General features: G+C 39.4%; 1 protein-coding gene across 1 annotated transcript in view; it reads right to left on the bottom strand.

Moving 5' to 3' along the window:
- The window catches only part of HHAT (hedgehog acyltransferase), a 551,233-nt gene that overhangs the window by 413,967 nt on the left and 111,138 nt on the right, over positions 1-26,128 (bottom strand). Inside the window, exons 5-6 of the mRNA XM_036756444.1 lie at positions 16,881-17,075; positions 9,978-10,193 (exon numbers count right to left, since the gene is read on the bottom strand). Of these exons, the coding sequence (XP_036612339.1) occupies positions 9,978-10,193; positions 16,881-17,075 (411 nt within the window). The remainder of the gene's footprint in view (positions 1-9,977; positions 10,194-16,880; positions 17,076-26,128) is intronic.

Below are 26,128 nucleotides of genomic sequence, written 5' to 3'. Positions count from 1 at the left end.
AGATGCTATTTATAACTTTAAGGAAGGCTTATTTATTCCTATGCTTTCTAGTGTTTTTAATAGGAATGTGTGTTGTATTTTGTCAAAGGCTTTTTCTTCATCTATTGAGATGATCATATGGTTTCTGCTAGTTTTGTTGTAACTTTTTAAAATGTCACTCCCTGAATTGAACAGTACAGCAGGTCCATTAACTCTCTCATATTAGACCCTATGTCTGGTATGTCTCTTTTTTTACTGTCATCTCACACTACTGACTCAAACTGAGCTTATGTTACACTAAAACCCCCAATCTTATCCACAGAAACTATTGTTGTCTAACTTAACTATTCTAACTAGAGAAAATGAGGTTAGCCTGGTATGACCTGTCCTCAATGAAGCCATATTGGTTTTGTATGATCACTGCCTCTCTAAGTTGGTAAACTTGTGAAATTGGCTTTTTGGGATGAAAATAATTTGACATTTGTCCATATTAAATTTCATCATATTCAATTTACCCCATCATTCTAGCCTGTCAGGAATTTGGATCCTGATAACTCCCATCAAATGTGTTCACTGTTCTTCCTAGCTTCCTGTTACCTACAGACTGGGGGCAGGGGAAAATGCAATCTAGGCCTTAATTAATAAAAATGTTGACTAAAACAAAGCACAGATCTCTGAGGCATGCTACTACAATCTGCTTCCTTCAAAGTTGGCAGTGATACATTTAATTATTTAATTCTTTGGATTGGCTATTTTAACCATCTCCAAATCCACCTAACAATACCATTATCTAGCCTAAATCTCTGTTTTATACAAAAGAATAGAATGAGAGCATGGACACAGTGAATTGACAGTGCTGGGCCTAGAGTCAGGAAGATGTGAATTCAAATCCAAACACAGATACTTAATAACTATGACCCTGGGCAAGTCACTTAACCCTGTTTGCCTCATTTTCCTTATCTGTAAAATAAGCTGGAAAAGAAAATGGTAAACCACTCCAATATCTTTGCCAGGAAAACCCCAAATGGGGTCACAAAGTGTTGAACATGACTGAAAAAAAAAAGCTAAAACAAAAGATAGCATGCCAAATACTTTGCTGAAATTGAAATATATGCTGTCTATAGAATTCCCTTGACCTATTATCTATCACTCTAGTTACTACTGTTGTTGGTAGCTTTGAGGGAGGAGAACCTGTGATTTCAACAGTGTAGAGAGTTCCCCATTAAGTAAACTTCCTCTACTGACACTAATCAGCGGCTCTTCTGCAACTTGTAATCAAAGAGCTTTGTCTGGAGCACTAATAGGATAAATGACTTGCCCAAGGTCACACAGCTGGTATATGTCAGAAGGAGAACTTGCACCCAGGTTGTCCTGACTAAGGCTAACTCTCTACCCACTGAACCATGCAGCCTGTTAGTCTAGATACTCTGTGGAAAAAAGAAAATGAGGTTAGCCTGGCATGACCTGTTCTCAATGAAGCCATATTGGTTTTGCATGATCACTGCCTCTCTTTCTAAGTGCTCACAAATCAGACCCTTAATGTCATGTTCTAGAATTTTGCCCAGAATAGAATTCAAGCTCACTGGTCAACTGTTTCCTTACTACATCTTCTTTCCTCTTCTTAAAATTAGGACAACATTGCCCTGTGATACTTCTTTATTCTATGATGTATTTCAAAAATCAATGAAGGAAGTTTAATAATCACATCCGCTAGTCTTTTTACAACTCCAGGAGGCAGTGATTTGAACTCACTGTCTCCCTGTCTCCTCACTAAGCTCTTTCCCCTCCCTCCTAACAGCTTTTCTTCCATAGTTCCTTCCAAAGGTCATTACACAACATTTGTTATCACTGTTATTCTTTTCACCACATCTTTTTGCTCTACATACAGAATATTGATTTATTCAGAAAGCAAGCCCAGCATGCCAACTCACATTCAATCTGACTGCACAACTGTAAGCAAAACCTATCATGAATGAATGATCAAGGGCAAATTAGCCATTAGGCTAAGACGCTATAAATATGTCACCAATAGAGATTGATGCCCAGGAAACTGGCACTAGTAAGATGGGGGAGAAGAATCTCCAGTGGTCATGTGGTCCAATCCTTCACTTGCCTGCAATAAGATCAGCTGAGACCAATGGAATGGTATCTCTTAGCCTTCAAAATCCAGATTTAAACTCAGAGGGCCTGGGTTCTAATACAAGCTCTGCTATTTATCACCCACATAATTCTGGTGAAGTCACAGTTTCACCTGGACCAGATAATCTTTAAAGTCCTCTCCAGGTCTAAATCCTATGATATGGGGGAAACAAGATTGCTCTACTTAAAAGTTCAAGGCCAGAGGAATGTGATGGGATGGGTTCTCCTACAACAAATGGCTTCCTCAGATTTCTAAATAAATAGTCAGTGCAGGGCTTTTGGGCACCTGAAGAGGTACTTATACATCACCACCCAGGAACGGGGTTGGCATTATGACATTCATCCAAAGAAAAGATGGTGTCTGGCTCTGACATGAGCTGTGAGGATGATGCGGTATAAAATGGCCCATTGATTCATCTGGAATTCCTGATTGCCTCTCCACTCCAGTAAATCATGTACAAAGCCTGTGCCAAAGGACCACCTTCTACACCCCCTACCAATCCCACTAGCTGAAAGAGTACAAGCAAAGGCAATTAAGATGGAATGTTGGAGCATGCTCTGTAGCTGATTAGTTTCCCAATAATGACTTTTCCACTCCCCATCTCAGGCAGAATTTTCCTACCACATTTAATAAGGCATAAGCATATGTCACTACCTGAAAGGGCTTGGACTTCCCATAGGAACACTCTGAATGCTTTCTTATTTAGAAAGGCAAAAATGGGTGGTCTTTAATCACACCTCGATAAGGTAAACAATTTAATGTTTCATTCTCTTGCCTTAAAAAGGAGAGTAATTCTGCCTTTATACCACTGTAATTACTGAGGTGCACTTATACCTTCAATCTAGTCAACTCCCTTTTATTTTTAAAATTCAGCATTATCCCTTGTCAAGCCTGAAGGAGGAATAAACAGGCAGCACACAGTTCACCTAATGAGTCCTGCTGCACTCCTGCCTGCATGCACAATGTTCCATTTGAGATATTCCATTGGGGGGTAGCGAGGAGGAGTGAGGAAGAGTGACGATCTTGAAATTATTTGAAAATGTCATTAATGTGAATTTCTTGTTAGGGCTAGACTAAAAACTACACACTGACTCATATGCAAAGTGCATTTTAAAGTACATTATAATAAAAATCTCATTTCATGTAAGTTGCATAAAAAGGAATATCTAGGCCCCTCACTCTCTCCAGGATGTCCTGCTGATTAACAAGGATAGCTCTCAAAGATGAAAAACTCTTCTCCTTTACATACGCATATAGAGCATGAGGCAAGAGAAGATTTCTGCCCCAGTCAAGGTTGAACTAGATCAGAGGTGTCAAACACCCAGCTTACCAGCTACAACTCTCCTGAGTGCTGCCCAAACCAGATCAAAATAATATTGAGAAATATTTAACAAAATAAATACAATAGAACATAGATATTGTTTAACATGTGGCTTTCTAAGTCACTATGTAGCCATAGCTGTTTAGTGGCCATTTCTATTTGAATTTGATACCTCCGGACTAGTTAACCTCTAAAAATCCTGTGATCCTTGGGATTCCGAGAGTCCATGATAAACCAAGCTGGAATAGCTATCCCAGATATGTCTCTAACCTGCACCATTCCAAGATATCTCAATCAACTTCTCTTTTGGATACTTGAGTTCACGGAATTTGAATTGATCAATTCAGCTTAATTCAATGTATTTGGTCTCCACATGGGCAAGTTAGCTTTACCTTGCCCTGCGACCACAAACCTAGCCTTGTAACCCTTGCCTAATCTGGCAGGTCACAGCCCAGCCCTATTAACAAAACTTTCCCCAAAGACACACAACACAGGAGAAGCCAAATAAAGCAATATTAAATAGACAGACAAATAAATGAATAAATAAACAAATGAATGAGTGAACAAACGGATGGATGGATGGATGGATGGATGGATAAATAAATATAAGTTATATAGTGTTTAAGGGTTTCAAATCACCTTAAATGTAACTTCCATCCTCTGATCCTCCCAACACCCCTATGAGGTACATGTTATTATTATTCTCATTTTGCAAATAAGGAAACTGAGGCTGAAAGCATATGTTAAATGACTTGCCCAGGCTACCATAGCTAGTAAGCATCTGAGGAAGCATTTTAATTCAAGTCTTCCTAACCCCAAGTCTAGCACTCTATGGAGGGTGCCACTTAGCTGCCATAGAATTTATTAAGTACCTACTTTGTGCTAGACGCTGTGCTGCAAGTTGAGGATACAAAGATGAAACTTCATCTCTGCCTTCAAGGAGCTCACCAACCAATAAGGGAGAGAAACAACATGCAAACAAGTAAATACAAACAAGTTATATACAGGGTAAATAAGAAAAAAAATCAACAAAGGAAAGTCACTAGAACTAGAAGTCACTAGAAGAGAAAGTCATCTGGGAAACCAGACTCCTCAGAGTATACTGTTCTACTACAGTGTCAAGATCTCATCTGTTTTTTTTTCTTTTTCCTGTTGATACATACAACCTGACAGTCACAGGAAAACAGAGGAGCAGTTTACGGAACCTCAAAATAAAGATTTGTACTCTTCCCATTACGTGCTACATATTTGCATCTTCATACCAGTTACCACTATATGCTACATATTTACATCTTCATACCAGGAAGAAGACTGGTGTTCTCATTTTGTTTATGAGAAATAACAGCTAGCTTCCAGTTCCCATAGCTTAAACGCCTTGTCTTCCTAATTGTGTTAATATAAATTTTTCGTGAGATCTCTTCCAGACCCAAGATTCTATGATTCCTATAAGCCCTATGGCAATGAGTACTGAGCAAAAATCTCACCCCTCTGATGCAGAGAAAATTCGAAACATGCATCCTATTGATAGTGATTCACAGAATCACAAATGATAAAAACACCCAAGAAGAAACTGTCTTTCTTCCAGGCTCGGGTTCTTCACCATTGCTTTCTTACAGACCCCTTTGGCAATCTAGTGAAACCTATGGACCCATTCTCAGAATATTATTGATAAATACAGAAAACAAAATACATAGGATTTCAAAGGAAACTAGTTATATTAAATACAGTTATAAAATATTACACACACACACACACACACACACACACACACACCAAGTTCACAGACCCCAGATTAAGATATTCTGATCTAGACAAAGCCTCTAATTTTATAGACATAGAAACTAGAAGTCGGAGAAGTGAAAGGCTTATCCTCATTGGGTAGCTTTCCCAATCAGTCTGGATGTCTTCCCTTGTGTTATATGTCCCTAGAGAACATCTCAGGCAGTGAGCTATGCTATAAGCTGCTAGGTCTTAAAATGCAATATAAACCAAAGGTTTCAATGTTATGACACAACATTATAAGGTCAATGACAACTACATTCATGCCAATACCTTCTCTTTCCCTCCCTATTCTCTTAGACAAGCCTATTTGAGGGACCCTTACAATGACAGGCAAAGAGATGTAATAGAAAGAGAACTGGAACTACAGCCCAAAGACCTGCCCCCTAATTTTAGTTCTATTAGTTTCTAATTCTGGAATCTTTCCAAAGTCTCACTTCACTTCCCTGTACCTCAGTTCTTCACTTTAAAATAAGAATAATATTGCCTATCCTACAAGGCTATTGTAAAACAAAATGAGAAAATGAATTTCAAAGTGCTTTGTAGATTGAAGCTACAATCCTATGAAAATATCACTAGTAAAGCTTAGTTTTTATCTCTTCACCATTAGAAAACGTATTACATACTTTATCTCATAAGAAAAATGGTAGAACAAGGACTGGAATACAGACCTTTTGATTCCAGCTCTAGCACTTTTTATCATGCCAAGCTGTGTTTGTACTACTGAACGTGGAATGTCGGGGGGCTTGGGAAGAGGGAGGGGAAGCTGAGTTTTTATTATGTGCAGCCCTCACCTTCAAGGGATTGGATTCATATCCAATATATTGACAACAGAGGAAAGATATACGCTGTTCTATAAGGATTTGTTTAAATGACGGGAAAGCAAACTGTTTACAAATTGAGAACCTAGACCAGGAGTCTGTAGATTTTTAGGAAGAAAAACATTTTTGGCAATATTCTAAGAATGTAAATCCCTCTTTAGCCTTCAGCTTCTCCCCATCTGCTGGTTCCTTTCTATGGCCCTTAAGCATGTCCAAGCCTCATCCATTCCTACAAAACCTTCAGCAGACCCTGTCATCTTCTCAGGATATCATCCTCTAGCTCATCCTCTTAGTCAAACTCCTAGAAAAAAAACAACCTGCTGTACTTATTACCTCCAATTGCTCTCCCCTCACATGCTCGTCAGCACTTTACATTCTAGACTCCGATCTCATTACTCTCCCGAAACTGCTCTCCCCAAAGTTGCCAATAATGTCGTAAGTGCCCATTTTGATGGCATTTTCTCAACCCTCAACCTTCTGGAGCGCTCTGCTTCATCTGACACTGCTGACTACACTCTCCTTCTGCACATTCTCTCTTCTCTGTGTCTTTGTGACCCTACTCTTTCTTGGTTCTCCTTCTACCTGTCTTATCACCCTTCAATCTTCTTTGCTGGCTCATTCATATCATGCGCCATCTCTGTGCATGTACCCAGGTGCTCATCACATAGACAGAGAGACAGACACTCAGCTCTAATCTCCCTACTGAGCTTCAGTCCCACATTACCAACTGCCTATTGGACACTTCAAACAGGATGTCCTAGATGTATCAAACTCAACATGTTCAAAATATAATTCATTATATTTTTTTACCAAATCATGCTACTATCAAACCTGCCAATTTCTGTCTGAAGTACTGCTATTTTTTAGAGCTTCTCAGGTTCTTAACCTCAGTTTAATCCTCAACTTCAGCTAGGTAGCATTGTAGATAGAATGCCAGGCCTGCAGTCAGGAAGATGCATCTTCCTGAGTTAAAACCCAGCCTCAGACACTAGCTATGTGACCCTTGGTGAGTCACTTTACCCTTTTTGCCCCCATTTCCTCATCTGGACCAAGAGCTGGAGAAGGAAATGACAAACCACTCCAGTATCTCTGCCAAGAAAATCCAAAATGGGGTCACATAGAGTCCAACAACAACACCCCTTAACTACTCATTCTCCCTCCCCCATATATCCAATCAGTCACCAAACAGTGCTGTTTTTACAACCTCATCCCTTGTATCTTACCTTTTGTCTATACTCATTCAGCTACCATCTTATTCAGGGCCTCATCATCGCCCACCTATTGTAATGGCTTTTTAATTGGTCTCTCCACTTCATCTCTGTCCATTCCAAGCTATGAAAGTGATTTTCCTTAAGCATAGATCTGATCAAGTCACTCCACTACTCAATAAATTCCAGTGGCTCCCTATTGCTTCCTAGCCCTCTAGATAAAATATAAGTCCCTTTGTTTGGCTTTTAAAGCCTTCTACAAACTGGCCCTAAGCTAGCTTTCCAGTCTCATTACGGATTACTCCCTCTCACACATTTTGCAATCCAGTCTACGTGTAGCACTCCATTTCCCCTTTCCATAGCCGCTCCCCAAAGGCTGGAATTACTTCCTCCTCACCTCTGCCTCACAGCATCCCTCACTTCCTTCATCACACAAAACCTTTCCTGATCCCCACAAAGTACTAATGTCCTCCTTCCCTGCCTTATATTTAAATACCTTGCATTTAATTTGTATCTATTCAGTTCATATTTATTTTACACACACACACACACACACACACACACACACACACACACACACACACAGAATTATCTCCCCAATGGCTCCTTGAGATTAGGAATTGTCTCATTTTTTGTATGTCTAGTACCTAGCACAATGCCTAGATAAAGCCAGTGTTTAATAAATGTTTGTTAACTGACTGATTAAAGAGCCACCTTATATTTCATATGGATTCTTTTTTTTAATTGATGCAAGAAAAATTTGACACCAATCTCTACATATTTATATATTGTTTTATGTAATTTAAACTTGTCAATACAACATAATAAGAATAGGTATAGACCTGTGATGTCATTGGCATGGAAACTCCCAGCTCAGGAAGTTCCCTCTACCAATATAGGCTGATATCTTCTAAGGCTAAAGAGTTTCCTAGAGCACAGAGTGATTCAACTTGTCTCTGGTCAAACAGGACTTCTGCATGAGTCAGAATCAGTATTTGAATCAGGTCTTCCTGCATTTGAGGCCAGCTCTCTCCCACACTGCCCATCAGAATAGAAAGACAAAATTATAATTATTTTTGTCTCCATATTGCATTTATTATAATGCATATGTGTAGCCCAAGAAATAGAGGGCTGAATGAGGAGTTCCTATAGTCTTCTCCCACTAACTCACTGGCACAATAAGTTGGTCAGATGAATTAGTGAGGTTGGAACAGGGCAGAAACAGCACAACAGCAAACCCTGAGGAGTAAGGATCGCAGAACTGGAGTAAGGCCAAGAGAGAGAAGCCCAATCTAATGGGAGCAGATGGGAAGAGAAAAGGATGAACATTAGAGCATCAAGGTTAGTAATCCATTATTTGTAGTATGTAATAATCAGTGAGTTAATGAGTTGGGTCAATGCTCAAGTACACATCCATGGTTTTTGGCTAAAAGAGCTAAAGATATGCATTTAAAACCTGCATGCAACCGAAGAAAGAACTGCTGACTCCTGGCCTTGGTACCTTCCCTTCTCATCTCATCAAATAATATTAACGAGGTGAAACCTAAGAGTTCATTCCCAGCAAACATCACCATCAGCCTCTATTCTGTCTTCTTTGTGTAAAATAAAATGCTGGATATATTTTGAATATATATATAAGGAAGAGATTAGACTTGGTCTGCTTATCCCCACAGGACAAAACCAGGACCAATGGGTGGAGAACTAGGAGAGCAGGAGATTTAGGCTTGATGTAAGAAAAAGGTTTCTTTTTTTTTTGGCAGGGCAATTGGGGTTAAGTGACTTGCCCAAGGTCACACAGCTAGTACATGTGTCAAGTGTCTGAGAACAGATCTGAACTCAGGTCCTCCTGACTCCAGGGCCGGTGCTCTACTCACTGCGCCACCTAGCTGCCCCAAGAAAAAAATTTCTAACAATTAAAGATGAGCAATGGTGGAATGGACTGGCTCGGGACATGGTCCAGGGAGATCTTTAAGAAGAAGTTGGAAAGCCACTTGCCAAAGCTGGTGTAGAAGGGATTTCTATTCAGGTATGAATCCATAGGGGCAGCTTGGTGGCACAGTAGTTGGAGCACCAAGTCTGAAGTCAGGAAGATTCATCTCTCTGAGTTCAAACCCAGCCTCAGAAACTTACTAGCTGTATGACCCTGTTTGCCTCAGTTTCCTCATCTGTAAAATAAGCTGGAGAAGGAAATGGCAAACCAGTCTAGTATCTCTGCCAGGAAAACCCCAAATGGGATCATGAAGTGTCAGGCACAACTAAAATAACTGGACAACAATAAATAAGTTTATAGGATTGTAAATTTAGAGCTAGAAGTGACTTCAGAGGCCATATAGTACAACCCCCTCATTTCACCAATGAAGAAACTGAGACCAAAGAAGACTAACTGATTTGGCCAAGGTCAGACTGTTCTTCTTCCAAACCTAAGGTCTTGAAATTCTGTAATCACACCTGAGTAAACAAAACAAGAGTTAAGGAAGGCATTCACACTGGTACATATAGCATATTACTCAATCTCAATTTGGAGAAAGAAATTATTTACCAAAAAAATTTCCATTGTAAGATTTATAACAACATTTTGTAAATCAATGTTTTTGTAAAAACAGATTTTGTTAAAGTGGGATATTCTGACAGGAAATGAAATGAGCATCATGTGAAAAGTACCCACCAATGCAAACATTCAATGAACCAGTTATTTACTTCAGGCAATAGCAGTACCCAAGTGTCATTACCTGCTTGATGAACTCTGAATAGTTGAGGATGGGACCATTGTGTAAGACTGGATAGTAAAAGACATAAGCCAACAGCCAGAAGAAAGAGTAAAGGGAACCGTTGGGGGACCGTCCTTGCCAGCAGAACTCAAGGCTGAAGCTGGTGTAGTAGAGGCATCGAACCGTCAGGGTGAATTGCAGTAAGTAATACTCATTCTCCGTTTTATACCATCCTCTCTGTAACACCCAAGCAAGGAAGGGGGGAAAACGGTTATCAGCAAGAAAAGTCACTAACAGCAGCGACAACAATCATCACAATAATAACATTTTAACAGTTCTCTATAGTTACAAAGTATCTCATATACAGTGTCTCCTCTGATCATACCAACAACGCTGTCAGGGCAGGAGGGGGTGCAAATGTTTGTCTAACAAGGACACTGTGTTTTATTGCCATCACAAGCTTCATTTGATACACCTATGTGGGGAATAGCAAAAAATAATCTTACCAAAAAAAAACTCTTGGTTAAAGTATTGTATAGTACGGTGTGGATCAAGGGCAGATTCAGTGTTCTTACAGAGAATATCTAAAAGTAGACACTGTCATGGAAAAATATAATTCTAAACTGAACTCACTCAATTTAATTTCATTTATTAATCACCTACTATAAGTTAGGCACTCTGCTAGTCACTGGGGATACAAAGGCAAAAATTTTAAAAGTCCCTGCCCTTAAAGTTCTTTGATTATACAAGGGGACACAGTGAGTATGCAGAGAAGTAAATAATAAATGTATATATGAAATAATTTCAAGAGAGCATTAACACTTGGAAGAATTAGGCAAGGTCTTATTAAGAAGTAATTCCTGAGCAATATCTCAAAGGAAGCTAAGGATTCCAAGAGGAAGAGGTGAAAAGAGCACATTCCAGACATGGGGCACATTATGAAAAGGTGAGGGGTAGAATTGCTATGTATGGGGAGCCGCTAACAGGCCAGACTAATTGGAATGGAGAGAACAGCAAAAGGAAGTGATATAAGTCTAAGTAAAAGGGAGTGAAATAAGACTTGAAAGGTAAGCTGGAGCCATATTGTAAATGGCAGACTGAAGAGTTTGAATTTTATCCTGAAGGCAATAATGAATCATTGAAGATTTTTTTACTAAGAGGAAAACATGATAATATCTCTGCTTGAAGGAAATCAATTTCCTAATTATGTGATTAGGAAATGGAAAGAGGAGGAACCTGGAACTAAGAAAACCAATTAAAAGGCTAATGCAATAGTCTTGGCAAGAGGTAATAAGGGCCTGAACTAAGATTATATGAATAGAGAGAAGGGGAAGAAGATATGGTATAGAAGTATAATTGACAAACCTCAGAATATGGGATATGGGGACTTGAGGGACAAAGAAAAGCTAATGAAAACTCCAACATGGTGAACTTGGGTGACCAGAAGGATACTGTACCCTTGTTAGAAATGTGGAAGTTTGGAGAAGGGAGGCTTTGGGAGAATACCCATCCCCCAAACACAGATCAAGAATCATAGAATCACAGACCCCCAAGTTTGAAAAGGATGTCAGGATCAACCTATTCCAAGTTATACACAAAGTAGGAATACCATCTAGAATTTCTTTGACATCTGGTAATCTAGAGACTGCTTCAAGACCTCCAGTGATGGGTACTACTTGACCTCCCAGGAAGCCCATTTTGCTTCTAGACCTATTGAACTGTCAGAAAATTATTTCTTCCATTGAGTCAAAATAAGACACTTATTAAGTACCTATTACATGCAAGGCACTATGTCTAATATTAACCTCCCAGTGTTCCCAAGCACCTCTCTAAGACTGTAAGTTACTGATGAATTATCAATATGCAGTGTTAAAGGGTCATTCTTCATATGATATCCCTACTCAGATGAAATCACTTTTATTTTCCTCATCTGTAGAATGAGCAGGGAGGGGACCTCTAAGGGTTGCTCCAGGCTCTAAGTCTATGATCATACTATGGACCATAAGAAAGACTCCTTCAAATCACTAATCATAATATAAATGAGAACAATTCTGAGATAGTATCTCATATTCTTCAAAGTGACAAAAATGATAAAAGATGGAAATAATAAATTGTTGATGGAGCTATGGATAGACAGGAATACAAAAATGCTATTGGTGGAGCTTTGACTTGGTCCGACTGTTCTTCAAAACAATGTAATAAGTGAGAAAAGTCATTAACCTGTTCATACTCCTTGATTTGGAAATATAACTATTAGGGGATCCAAGGAGGTAAAAGACAGAAAGACTCCATATACACCAAATTATTCACAGCAGAATTTTTTGCTATGGTAACAAAAGACTGGAAATAAAGTAGATATGCACTGATTAGGAATGGCTGAACAAATGCAATATATGAATTTGATGGAATTCTGATGCACCACAAAAAAGGATAGATGTGAAAAATTAGGAGTAACCTGGGGAGACTTACATGAAGCAATACAGAACAACATGAACAGAATCAAGAGGATGATATACACAATGAGTACAACAATATAAAAGAAGACAACGTTCTAAGCCTGGCAAACTGACTAACTAAAATAATCAATCCCAGAGAACTGATGATAAGATAAATGTCCTTCCTCTCAGCACAGAAGTGGGGGCCAAAGTATGGAAATGCTATATGCTGTCAGAAACGGTAGTCATGTCTGTTAGTTTTTCTTGAACGTTTTTCTTTGTTACAAAGGAGGGTCCAATAGGTGACAGTGATTTAAGAAGATGTGACTATTGGATTAAAATAACAATAATAATTTTTAAATGTGGGGGCAGCTAGGTGGTGCAGTGAGTAGAGCACAGGCCCTGGAGTCAGGAGGACCTGAGTTCAAATCCAGCCTCAGACACGTGATACACATACTAGCTGTGTGACCTTGGGCAAGTCACTTGACACCAATTGCCCTGCCTTCCCCCCTCCAAAAAATAAAAAAATTTTAATTTTAGAAAAATAATTCTTAAATGTTAAGGTCAAATCAAAGGTCACATCCTACCATACAAAGAAGAAAGGAAGGAAGAAAAGAAGAAGAAGCCAGTCTGAAGGGTCCTGCTTTTAGAAACAGGAATGAAACATTTACTCAAGCCACCAGGAGTTAAACTTGACGGTTGAGAATGGCAGAGCAGGCTAAGCAGATGACTGGGTGATAGTCAGAGGCATCAGAGAGTTAATAGATAATTCATCCAAGAGAGTTTCACTCATCAGCACAATCAACTCAACTATGCACAGCATACTTTTAGGCTCAAAGGGGTTTCCCCAGCTTCCCAGTTTATTTCTGGGCCACCATCATCCATTGCCATCAGTTGAGCTGTGCTCACAAAATGCAAACTCATTTTAAAAGCTGGCCTGAGAAAAACGTAATTGGAAAGGGGAGCATCTTGTAAAAGAAAATTATCTAATACATCCAAAGCCAACAATTGTTTTTAACTATACACACCCACAAGAGTGATCCCTATTCCATTAGCAAGGATACGTTTGGGTTCCCAAGAAAGAAGGTTTAATGCAATGTCTGCCCCTTTACCACTGAATATTATTTTAACTACAGGCCAAATGGGCTTAATTTACCTAGTGAGTGTGTTTGTGGGTCTATTAGAAATCTTCCCCGGACAGAATACCTCTTGGATGCCTCATTAACTCTTTTAGCACCTACTTCACAGGGATAAACCTATGTAAACTGATTTGTAAACCGTAGAGTGCCATATAATGGCTAGTTATCAGCATGGAGGCAGCTACATGGTATAGTGAATAGAGGGCTGGGCTTGGGGTTCAAATCCTGCCTCAGATACTTAACTAGGTCTACGACCATCTCTTAATCTCTGTTGGCTTCCATTTCTTCAACTAGAGAAAGGGAATGATAATAGCACCTATCTCCCAGTGTTGTACAGATTCAACAAGACAACATTTATAAAACTCTTAGCACAGTGTCTGGCATATCATAGGTGCTTAATAAATGTTTGTTCCCTTCCCTTTTAAACTCACCTACTAATGTAAAGTAATATCAAATCTGTTAACAGTCATGGTACTTACCGCCTATGTGAACTTGGACAAACCACCTAACTTATCTAGGCCATGCAAAAAAGGTGTTCACACTCTAGATCACCATTATGCCCCTGCCAGCTCTGAACCCTATGATACAACAAATTAAACTGTGCACAAGGCATGGGAGTCAATTCTGCCTTTCCTCTCCCTATCCCCTTGAATGCTTCTACCTCCAGAGTCAGCCCAAGTCTAACCAGCACTTGAAAGAAGACATTCAGGGCTAGATTCAGGCAAGCCTCCAAGACTGGAACGTAATCAGTAATAAAACAGGCTTTTAGCAGAGGTATGAAAAGTTGGGCAATTATTGCTCCCAGCTCAGAATGCACTTAGTATAAATGGACACTAGGGGGAGCTCCTGGAAGGCTTATGGATAGCATGTAATGCTCTTGGCTCCATGTCCCAACAGCCCTCTAAACTTGTACCTCCCACAGCAGAAGGCTGTACTCACATTTACCTAAAGGTTCAAAATTCCCATCCATTGGCATAGGGAACATTAGGCATCCTAGGCCAACAACCTAACATTAAACGAACCTCCTACGGGTCTTACGTACACAAGCTTAGTTTCTCAATGAGCCCTTGCCTTGTTCCCTTGTGACCAAGACTTTGCTTTGTATACCAGATCCAATAACCACCCCCTCCCTGTTTTGTTTTCTTGTGCCCTAGTCCCTGCCTTGGTTCCTTGACTGTACCCAGTCACGTAAGGGACTAAAGTCTTGCCTCTGTGCCTGAATCCCTGCTATAAGATCCCCCTGAAGCTGACCCACTGCCAACCTATATAGCTCCATCCACTGACTCCAGGCAGTCCTCCTGACACAGCGGTTGATGAAGCATGCTGAGACTTCAGCTTACTGCCTGCTTTCAAACCTAAAAGTCAAGCGCCTACTTGCCTGGCCTGCTTGCATCCTTGTCTGATGTAAAACCACCCAGATCTGCCCGCCCCATCCCCACAAGCTGGTCTTTCTCTGGATCCCAGTCATCCTTTATCACATTCCATCGTTAATGGAATCCTCATTCTGACCCACTGCTTTGGCATCAAGGACGGGTGCAAATAGGCCTCTTCCTTAGAGGTTTATCACCCTTCAATGCAAGCAGTCACAACGACGTCAGGCAGAACCTCCTCTCTGCAAACCTCTAATAAAGCCCTCATTGAAGCCAACCACACTATAGCTTATCAACAAAGTGTATTAATTGGCTTGGTATATACATACACTTAGCAGGCTGCCAATTCACCTATAAAGGAGACAGATGGTCAAATACCACTCACTGAAAATTAATGAAGGGGTGGGGGGCCACGGTCTGTATTAATGAAAAGTCTAAACTGAAGCGAAGAACCAGAGCTTGAAGGAACTGTGATATCTTCCAGCTCAATGACCTTATTTTACAAATTAGTCTAAAGGAGTCTAGAGAGATATATCCAAGTATCATACTACCTTAGATTTAAAGCTAAAATGGAGTTCAAAGGTCATTTAGTCCAACCCTCTCATTTTACAGGTGAGGAAAGGAAGGCCAGAAGTTAAAGGTGATGAGTCCAAAGTCAATCACACAGGCAGCAAGCAGCAGAGCCAGGGTTTAAACCCAGATCCTCAGACTCCAACTCCAGCACTCTTTCCACTGCACAACCCTTTGGAACAAATTATTTTTTTGAGGCCTAGAGCTTGGTCCAGGATCATAGATGCAGCTGGCAGCACAGTGGATGAATCACAGGACCCTAAGTCAGGGGGACCCGAGTTCAAATTCAGCCTCGGACACTTACTAGTTGTGTGACCCTGGGGAAATCTTTTAACCTCTATTTACCTCAGTTTCTTCATCTGTAAAATGGGAAGAGAATAAGCATTTCTATAATGCCAGGCAATATACTAAACATTTGTATAGATTCTAAATGTGAGTATTCTTTTTGAAAAGCAAGAGCCTTAGTCAAAGACATGAAGTTTGAAGATATATTAAAAGAGTCTTTAAATTCTTGAGACTTGTGTGGAAAAGGATTCCCTCCATCCCTTTGCATACACTGTTAACTCATTTGATCCTGACAACAGCCCCGTAAGGTAGGTGCCGTTATTATTCCAACGTTACAGCTGAGGCAACTGAAGCAAAGAGAAGTTAAGTGACTTGCCAGGGTCACAAAGTCAGTGGCCAAAATGGACCTTAGCTCTTCCTCACTCCACGTGCGGGGCTCTATTTATTCACTGTACCACCTAGCTGCCTATGTAGACAATAAGATAACTATAGCACCCACCTCCCAGAGTTGTAGTGAGGATAAAATGAAATATTTGTAAAGCTTAGAATGTTATTATTATTATTATTATTACTGTTGTTACTATTACTGTTGCTGTGGTTATTTAGTAGAGGAGCCAGGATTTAAACTAACATCTTCTGACTCCAAATTCAGTGTTCGATGGTTGTCGTTCTTTAAAATATTCAAGTCTGTATTAAAGTACAAGCTACAATATGTGGCAAAGTAATGGAAAACTGTAATCCTTGAGATACCGAAAGAAATTCTGAATGTGAAAATACTTTTGAAATACAAGAATATTAATTGAAAACATAGAGGGTGACGATACATCAAAAGAATCCTTAACATCTTGTGACTTGCGTGTAAAAGGAGTCCCTCCATTTGTACATGCTTTTACGCTAGATTGCTCCTCAAAAATACTCTGAAAATTCACAAAAGAAATTGTTTTGAATTTTTTAATCAAGAATGATCCTATCTATAGAGACTGATTTCTCACAATTTCTGAGTTAGGAATGTCTGATTAATGAAGTTTTCCTTAACTTGTTCTAACTGTTAAATTCAAATCCAAGTCACAAAAGGGAGAAATCTAGAGAGGAGACCAGCCTGTGAAGGTCATGGTGGTACATTACCTTTACATCTTCCAGAGCTTGAACCTGAAGCGTAGAAAGTAGCAACAAGGAACACAGCCATGACAAGAACGTGGAACGAAACTGGGCCACAGAGAAGGAAATGATGGTGTGGAGAAAAACCACTGCCAGGCCATGAGCTCCCAGCAGGTACCAGCAGGCCCCCATTCCATAGATCATGAGAAACCAGGGCCTGTGCTGAAAAGTGGGAACAAGAAGGAGAAAGTATGCAGTAAGAGACCAGGAGAAAGAGGAGCAACATGGAAAGAGAGAGGGAGGAAAAGAAAAAGGAGTGAAAGGAAAAGTGGTGGAAGAAGGGAAGGAAGAAAGAGAAGCACAAAAATGATAAGATTAGAAAGATAAAAAGAGAAGGAGGGAGAGAGAAACAGAGAGAAAAGAGAGGAGAAAGAGAGGGAAGGAGGAGAGAGAAGGAGGAAGGGAGGGAGGGGGAGAGAGACATGGGCATTAGTTACTTCTGCTAATAAATACCATGCAAGTAAAATGTTGTATTCCTCAGTGACATCAAGCAAATCTGGTACATGATAATCTGTGAATCAAGCTGTGACCCATACAAAAGATACAGTCATAGGGACTGTCCACATTAACTCAGGAATAGGGCATTAGTTTTCAAATGAGATTGGGTCCTTCAAAAGGAAGCTATATCTAGAAGCATGACCTCCTGCCTCTCCCTTCCCCTCCAGATTCCTCAAGAGCTATCCAGGATACTTAACTATCACTGCCTAATACTTATAGGGCATCCAGATACTGGACCTGGAATCAGGAGGACCTGAGTTTAAATCCAGCCTCAGACACTTAGTAGCTGCGTGACCCTGGGCAAGTCACGTCACCCTGTTTGCCTCAGTTTCCTCATCTGTAAAATAAGCTGGAGAAGGAAATGGCAAATGACTCTAGTATCTTTGCCATGAAAACCCCAAATGGGATCACAAACAGCTGGACACAGCTGAATGACAACAAATACTTACAGAGTGTCTTCTATACAATTCTGGGGCCTGACTCCTTTAGAATTTTCTTTTTTTTAGCAAGAGAGGGACATAGATCCGCCACTGAAAGGTTTATAATTTAATATCATAGGCAAAGGGAAAACACTTCAAATAGTCAATCAACAAACATTTAAGTATCTAACTTTGTGTCAGGTACTGTGGTAAACTCTGTACTAAACTAAAACTAAACTTCTTCCATGAATCTCTGGTTTCATGCCATGTGTCTCTCTTAATAAATTAGCATTTTTTTTATTTTTGTGTCATACTGTTGACTGCCCCAGTCCACTTTTCATCTCTCCCTTTTGTGTGTCATCGGATCGTCTTTCTTTTTTTTGTATTTGTATCCCCAGTTCTTGGTGCAGTAACTGGCACATGGTAGATGCTTAATAAACCTTTATTGACGACTGACTCACTTTAAGTCTGGAGTCCACTAAAACACCTAGAGATCTTATTCACACAAACCCCTGTCTAGCTGTGCCTCCTCTACTTTGTGAAGTTAGTTATTTCATTGGTGTAGGGAATTCCCAGGTAAAAAAAAACCCACTCTACAGTGGATATCAGCTACTGGCTTATAACTTTTAGTCTAAGTGACTTGTAGAAGGCCATGTATGTGTGTATGTATGCACACACACACACACACACACACACACACACACACATATATATATATCTATATATATCTATATATATATATATAGATACACACACACACATATATACATACATACTGTCCCCAAAGTCTTAGTATCATTTTAAGCTATTAAAGTTTAAGTGTGTGTATATAAAGATATAGATAGACATATCTATAGATATCAATAGTCACTAAAATGTATATATGCATATACACATACATACATATATACTATTCCAAAAGTCTCAGTACAGTTTTAAGTTATTAAATTTTAAGTGTGTGTATATAAAAAGATATAGACAAATCTATAGATAACAATAGTCAATAAAATGTGTTTTATGTATATGTACATACATACATACTATTCCAAAAGCCTTAGTACAGTTTTAAGTTATTAAAGTTTAAGTGTGTGTATATAAAGATATAGATAGACAAATTTATACATATCAATAGTCAATAAAATGTATATATCTATATGTACATACATACATACTATCCCAAAAGCCTTAGTACAGTTTTAAGTTATTAAAGTTTAAGTGTATGTATATAAAAAGATATAGACAAATCTATAGATATCAATAGTAAACAAAATGTATATATGTATATACACATACATACATACAAAAGTCTTAGTACAGTTGTAAGCTATTAAAGTTTTAAGTGTATGTATATAAAGATATAGATAGACAAATCTATAGATATCAATAGCCCCATCTCTAAATATCTATACACATATACGCATACATATAGGTGTACATATATGCACATTTATGTGTGCACACATATGTATATATACATGATTTATACTATAAGTATACATGTGTAGATATATGGAATTATATAACTTTGAGACTTATCCTATGCCTCATCATGACAGGGAGGTAAGCCTAAGCTCTGAAAAAACTATACCAGTGGGGCCCAATTTTTTGGCAAGCCTTATGCTAAGTTGGAAAAACTTCAAGTATAGGCTCAGCAACAAACTGTAGTTCTATCATCTGAGGGTTTGAGCTAAAAGAGACCTGGCAAACATAGCCTCAGCCACAGGTAATAAATAATTTCAGCCACAGCACCTCATTCCACTAGTCAACTAAAGCTATCCATACTGATTGAGGGAATACCCATACCAATATAATCAAGTTTCCAAAGTTCCAGGAACATAATCCCACAGAATGTGAAGAGACTGACTCTATTTAGGTCCTCAAGTACACGCACGCATGCACACGCACACACACGCGCGCGCGCGCACACACACACACACACACACACACGTCTTTAAACATACATTCATGCAGACAAATGAAACTTGTGTTATAAAGTCCACTAGCAAATACTAATGATCCACTCATAAATAGTGCCTAAATTTGCTCACATTTTCCATACCTAAACCCCACCCCACAACACAACATTCAAAGAAGCAAGAGCCAAACCAGATATGCCCTTTTTAAGATCCAGGGGAACCAAAAAAGTAGGCTCATTTTCTTAATGTATTTTTCCACCCCACTACCCACAGAAAACAGTCACATGAATCTGCTTCAAAGTTTCCCCTAAAACACTCACTTCTGGGCCAAGACCAAGGATAGGAAACCAGGCAGCCAAAGACTATTTTTGGAAAGAGTTATTAACAACTAAAACAAGAAGGTACTTCTTTAATGTGACCTACCGCATTTGACTTAGAATTCTTCTCTATGTGTGCAGTTTCAGACATACAGAGCTAATTACTTTTATTAAATACTAGTTCCCATAAAATTAGGAAAAAAAAGGATGTACTTGTTGGGATTTGATTGGGAATTTGCCATAACCTGAAGCTGCTTCAGTCTGGGAAAGACTGAAACAAACTACGAAAATTTCCATGGTGCTGTGCCATCCCCATCTGCTTGAGTGGCGATCTGGATTTTAACACATGCTCTTATAGTGTGTTCTTGAACTCCCCACACCCAACCTCTGCCATCACCACCAAAAAAAAAAGATTAAATGCTAAAAACAGGAGCAGATGGCATTTAATGCTTCTTTTCACAGATTACACAAAAGGTATCCCCACATCTAACTACAATCAACTCACTTAATCCCCTTAATTGGCACAAGCCACTACCAACCATAAAGGCTAATGAAGACGAAAAGAAAAGGAAGGAAAATGTATGGATAATGCAAAAACAGGAGATAAAAATGGTAACTACTACCACTCACATTTGTATAACTTTACATATAGTCTATAAAATGTGTTCCTCACAACAGCCATCTGAGTAAGGAAGTTCAAATATCATCGTCCCCATTGTAGAGATGAGGAGCTTCAGTAACTTAAATGACCTGTCTAAGTTTACGTAGCTAATAACTACCGGAAGTCAGTGCTCAGACTCAGGCATTCTCACTCTTAATACCGGCTCCTCTCCATTCTGCCATGCTGCCTTCCTACGAAAATGGATTCTAGAATATTAATAATAACAATAGCTATGAGCATTTACATAGCACTTTAAGGTTCGCAAAGCACTTTACAAATATCACATTGCATCTTCAAAACAAATTATCTTCATTTTACAAAAGAGGAAACTGATAAAGAGAGGTTACATGACTTGCCCAGGGTCATATAGCTAGTAAATGTCTGGAGGTAGATTTCAATCCAGGTCTTCCTGACTCCAAGTCCAGAACTCTATCCACCATGCCATCCCAATGGCATATAGAATAATGACCAATGATACGTATGCCACAGCCCATGAATTTTACATATATACATATATATATATATATAAACATAATTATGCCAACTCACATCCTTTAGATATAAGTATAAAATTCTGTATAGACTCAGCATTCTATAACACATCTATCAGATCTCTCCTCTGAGGCAGCATAAGGGACTACCCAATATACTTGGCATTGGAATAGAGAGATATTCACTAGAAAACGGTCGCTGGGCTGTACCCAGACACTCCAACAGTCATCCTTTCTGCTCTCCTCCCTGACCCATTTCCTGGCTCTTTCTTCCTGACACCAACCCAAGATCAAGCTAAGCAGTGGAGAAAAGTTGGCCTGACAACAGACGTGTTATATTGCCTAGCGGTGCAAAGAGCAAGACAGAAAGCCAGCTCTCTTGGGGAGCCGTCTTGACTTTTCTCCATGTGTTTCCTGGAGACACTCCATAGACCAGAAGTTTGCTGACTGGCCAAGCCATCTCCACTCCAACTGACATCACCAATTTAACGAAGCTTTATCTACCTATTAAAAGTGAACCAGCTTAAACACCATGTAATGAGAAGCCCTTGTTGTTATAATAGCCACAAATACCTCCATCCCTTTAAAATGAAGTTAAAAATAAATGCAACAAGTAAATGTACTGTCATATACAAAGATAATGATGACTCACCTTCAAGAAAGCCCAAACTTTAGAGAGATGATTGGAAAGAGCACTAAATTGGGAATCCGCGGAAAAGCGTTCAAAACATGCCTCTGATAGCACCTGTGTGAACTCTGATGATCACTTAGTCAATCACAGGCATTTATTAAGCAATTACTGTTTTAGAGGCTGGATCTACAACAACAAGAGTGAAATTTTAGTCCCTGCCCTCAACATGCTTACTGAGAGAAAGAACATAAGATTTACAAAATGAAACACAATAAATTTGGTGGAAGTCATTGGAAGCTGGGAAGATCAGGAAAGGTTTCATGTGGAAGATCATACCTGAGCTGAATCTTGAAGTAAGTAGGGATTCTAAGAGGTGGAAATGAGGGAGTCCATTCCAGGTATGGAAGGCAGCCAAAGCAAAGACGCGAATGTCAGGGATGGAACACTTATATAACTGCACCAGTAAGAAGTCAACAAATCGACAAGCATTCATTAAGGGCCTACTATGTGCCAGACACCATGCTAAGTATTGAGATATAAAGAAAGACAAAAATGGTCCCTGCTCTCAAAGAAGATCAGAGTCTAACAGGGGATACAACATGCCAACAATTATATACAATCAAGATATATACAGAATAAATTGGAGATAATCTCAGAGGGAAAGCACTAAGATTAAGGAGTACCAAGAAAAGTTGCATGCAGAAAGTCAAACTTTAGCTGATACTTGAAGGAAGCCAGGGTAGCCAGGAGGTGGAAATGAGGAGCAGGAGAGTTCTAGGCATGGGGGACCATCAATGAAAATGACCAGGATGGGGAGATGGAATGTTGTGTGTGAAGAACAACAAGGAGATTAGTATTGCTGGACTGCAGGGAAAATGGGGGAAAGTAAGGCGTAAGAAAACCAGAAAGAGAGGAAGGGCCAGGTTATGGTGGTCTTTAAAAGTAGAGGATTTTTTATTTGATTCCAGAAGTATTAGGGAGGCACTAGAGACTATTGAATGATGGAGTGACATGGTCAGACTTGTAGTTTAGGAAGATTACTTTGACAGATGAATGGAGGATGGACTCAAGTTGGGGGAGACTGGAAGCAGGCAGGCCCACCAGCAGACTATTGTGATAGTCTGGGTTTGAGGAATTGAGGATCTGTACCAAGGTATTGGTGAAGACAGGAGAAGAGAGGAGAGGAGAGGACAAAGGGGTGTATTTGAGAGATGTTACAAAGAAAGTAAAATGACAGGATTTGACAAACGATTGATAATGTGGAGTAAGAGAGACTGAGGTATCAATGATGACACCTAAGTTGTAAGTTTGGGCAACTTTGAGGATAGTTATAGGGAAAGTAGGAAGAGGGGAAATTTTAGGGAGAAATTTGATTTAGTTTTGGACATGTTAAGTTTAAGATGTCTACAAAACATCCACTTGGGTATTTCCAACGGGCAGCTGACTCGGACTCAGGACAGTGGTTAAGGCTGGACAAACAGATGTGAGACTCAACTCCACAAAGTAGGTAATTGAACCTGTGGGAGTTAAAAAAGGCTAGTTTGGTTGATCCTTAGCATATGTGTAAACTCTCTGCAAGTAGATATTATTCCATTCTTTGGACTTGCATTCCTAGCACCTAGCACAATGCCTGGCACATAGTACGTATTTAATAAGTACTTGCTAACTGATTCATTGCATGAAGAAGAGTAGTGCAATAATAAGGCTGAAAGGATCTTGGGAGGCAGATTGTTTAGGACTTTAAATGTCAAACAAAGGAATGCAAAAAGGTAACAGGGAGCCACTTTGGCAGCTGTGTGGAAAATAGATAGGAAAAGGGACAGATGAAGCAGAAGGGGGAACCAAACATTTATTCTCTGGGCTTCAGTCTCTTCACCTATAAAAGGAGGGTGTTGCACTGGATGACCTTTGAGGTACACATCCACCTTTCGATCTCTGATCTATGATGCTGTGGTCTTTTTCCTTATATGGGAGAGGTTATGGGAAGATAAAGAGAAATTGGGCTACAGATAAAATGCCTAATTCAAAAGTTAATAAAAACATGCTGCCAAAAAAAAATACTCTTGTCTACCAAATCAGGAAATTCCTGGAGCTAAAAGTCATCTCAGAAAAAGTTTATATGAATAAGTCTACTTTTAATCAGTCATGTTCTAGTTTTATTGCTGTCAAAATTTAATTCCCCTTGAAGTACTAACTTAACTTTGTATTCAAAGTAGAAAACAAAATTATAATACCTACCCATTTGTAAAACATTGCAAAGAAAGCTGTCAGAGATTACCAGCAATATCATTTCACAGAACACTGCGAACTGATGAAGGCAAAAGCTCATCTGCAAAAAGCTTAGTGTGACATCCAACTAAGCCAAATGACCCCAAGAGCATTGACAGATAAAACTTGCAGGAAGATAACAAACACACAGAAATTGAAAAAGATTTGTCTTCATTTCTTTAATCATCTATTTTCATCATTAATGCTAACAAAAGCACCACTTCTGGACTAATATCTCAGTCTCCAGTTTGTTATATGAGAAAGTGGGAGCAGTAATAGTAGTAGTAAGTAACAATTATATATGGAATTAAGATTTGTACAGTGCTTTACACACATTATCCCATTTAAGCAAAAAAAATGACAAAGTTGAGAGGAGTGGTTGGACCAAAGCAAGCATACACAGAGGAGATCTATCCTGGAGGTGACAAGATCTTGAAAAAGAACAAGAGTTCATTTTACATGATATCTCAAGACAGGCAATACACAACAAATAGAAAAAAAGATATTGTGATTCAAAAAAGGCAAACAAGAGGGTAGTAAATACCTACTGAACCACGTGCCCACTTTATCTTTTCTAGGAAATCTTTATGAGAAAGATCAGTAGCCACATCAAGGATATCCTTGAAGAAAATACAAGGAAAGTACATGCAGTTTTCCAAAGGAAACCAACAACCAATTTTCCAAAGCAAATCAAGTCTGTATTTTCACACAAAGAGCAGGAAAGTGCACGGATTAAAAGGTCCTATTGTGTTTGTTGAATGATTATGGGGAAAAGCATTTGACTCCATGGAGCAAAATGAAGTCTTAACTGATCTTCTCCAAAAATTATACTTTTATAATACTAAAAGCATATAAGATTCTTGATAAATGTAACCACAGAGAAAAACTCTGATCACCAATCCTCTGGCGATTAACTTCACAGAAGACATAAAACAGAGATATGTTTGCCAGGGTCTTTGTTGTTGCTTTGCAGTTGTTATTGTTCATCCTTTGCTCTCAAAGGGGACCAATAACATCAGGAGGGTGATGTCTTGATTTGTAAGTGAATTGGATTTAAGTGAGGCAGAGCTGTGCAAAGTCATCAGCCTCACTCTCTCCTCCAGTCATTGTCATCCAATGGCAAGACATAGGTCAGACTACTGGTGATGGTCTCTGACGCAGTGGCCTTTTTAAGTGAAGGTCTTTCCCAGATCTCAGTTTGTCTGAGGCAACGCTCATTCAGTAATTAAAGACTAGGGAAGAACTGAGGCAAAAGATGGCCTGGTTTGTCCATCATGAAGGACAATCTGCAAGGAGTCCAAATGAAAGCTAGAGAGGTCTTCCAGAGGTTCCTGTTTGCATGTAACACTGTGCTTACTGCACCAAGCCCCAGATAATATTACACAGATAATGGGAGCTATGATCACTCAAAGGAGATCAGTCTGACATCCATATAGAAAAAAACAAATAAATGAAAAATGCCTACTGTCCAGATATGGTATAAAGCTGGATGCCTAGTCCACTGAATTAGTACATCACTCTATATTTCTAGCCAGGGGTGGAGAACCTGTGGCCTCAAGGGCACATGTGGCCCTCTAGGTCCTCAAGTGTGGCCCTTCGACTAAATCCAAACTTCACAGAACAAATCCTTTTATTAAGTCATTCTTAAAACAATATTGCTGCTACTGCATACAATGTTTTCTTCTGATCAATGAATTCCGGTGACTCCTATTTCCTATAGGATCAAGTAAATTCTCTTTTTGGTACTTAAAGGCCTCCACAACCTGTCTCCCACCTACCTTTCTAGCTTTATTACAAACTACTCTCCCTCCCACACGCTGCAGTCCAGTCACGCTGTCCCTCCTGCTGTCCATCACACATGACATTCCATCTCCCTTTTCCACCCTTTTGTGGCGACCATCCCTCATGCCTTACCCATGCCTCTAAGAATCTCTAGTTTCCTTCAAAGACCAATTCAAATGCTATCTCCAACATGAAGTCTTTCTTGATCCCACCAGGCCTCTGGTATCCTCTC

Source organism: Trichosurus vulpecula, chromosome 4, assembly GCF_011100635.1.
Source record: "Trichosurus vulpecula isolate mTriVul1 chromosome 4, mTriVul1.pri, whole genome shotgun sequence".
Classification (NCBI taxonomy): domain Eukaryota; kingdom Metazoa; phylum Chordata; class Mammalia; order Diprotodontia; family Phalangeridae; genus Trichosurus; species Trichosurus vulpecula.
Note: the sequence above shows the minus strand (reverse complement) of the source record. Positions and strands in the feature narration are given on the sequence as shown.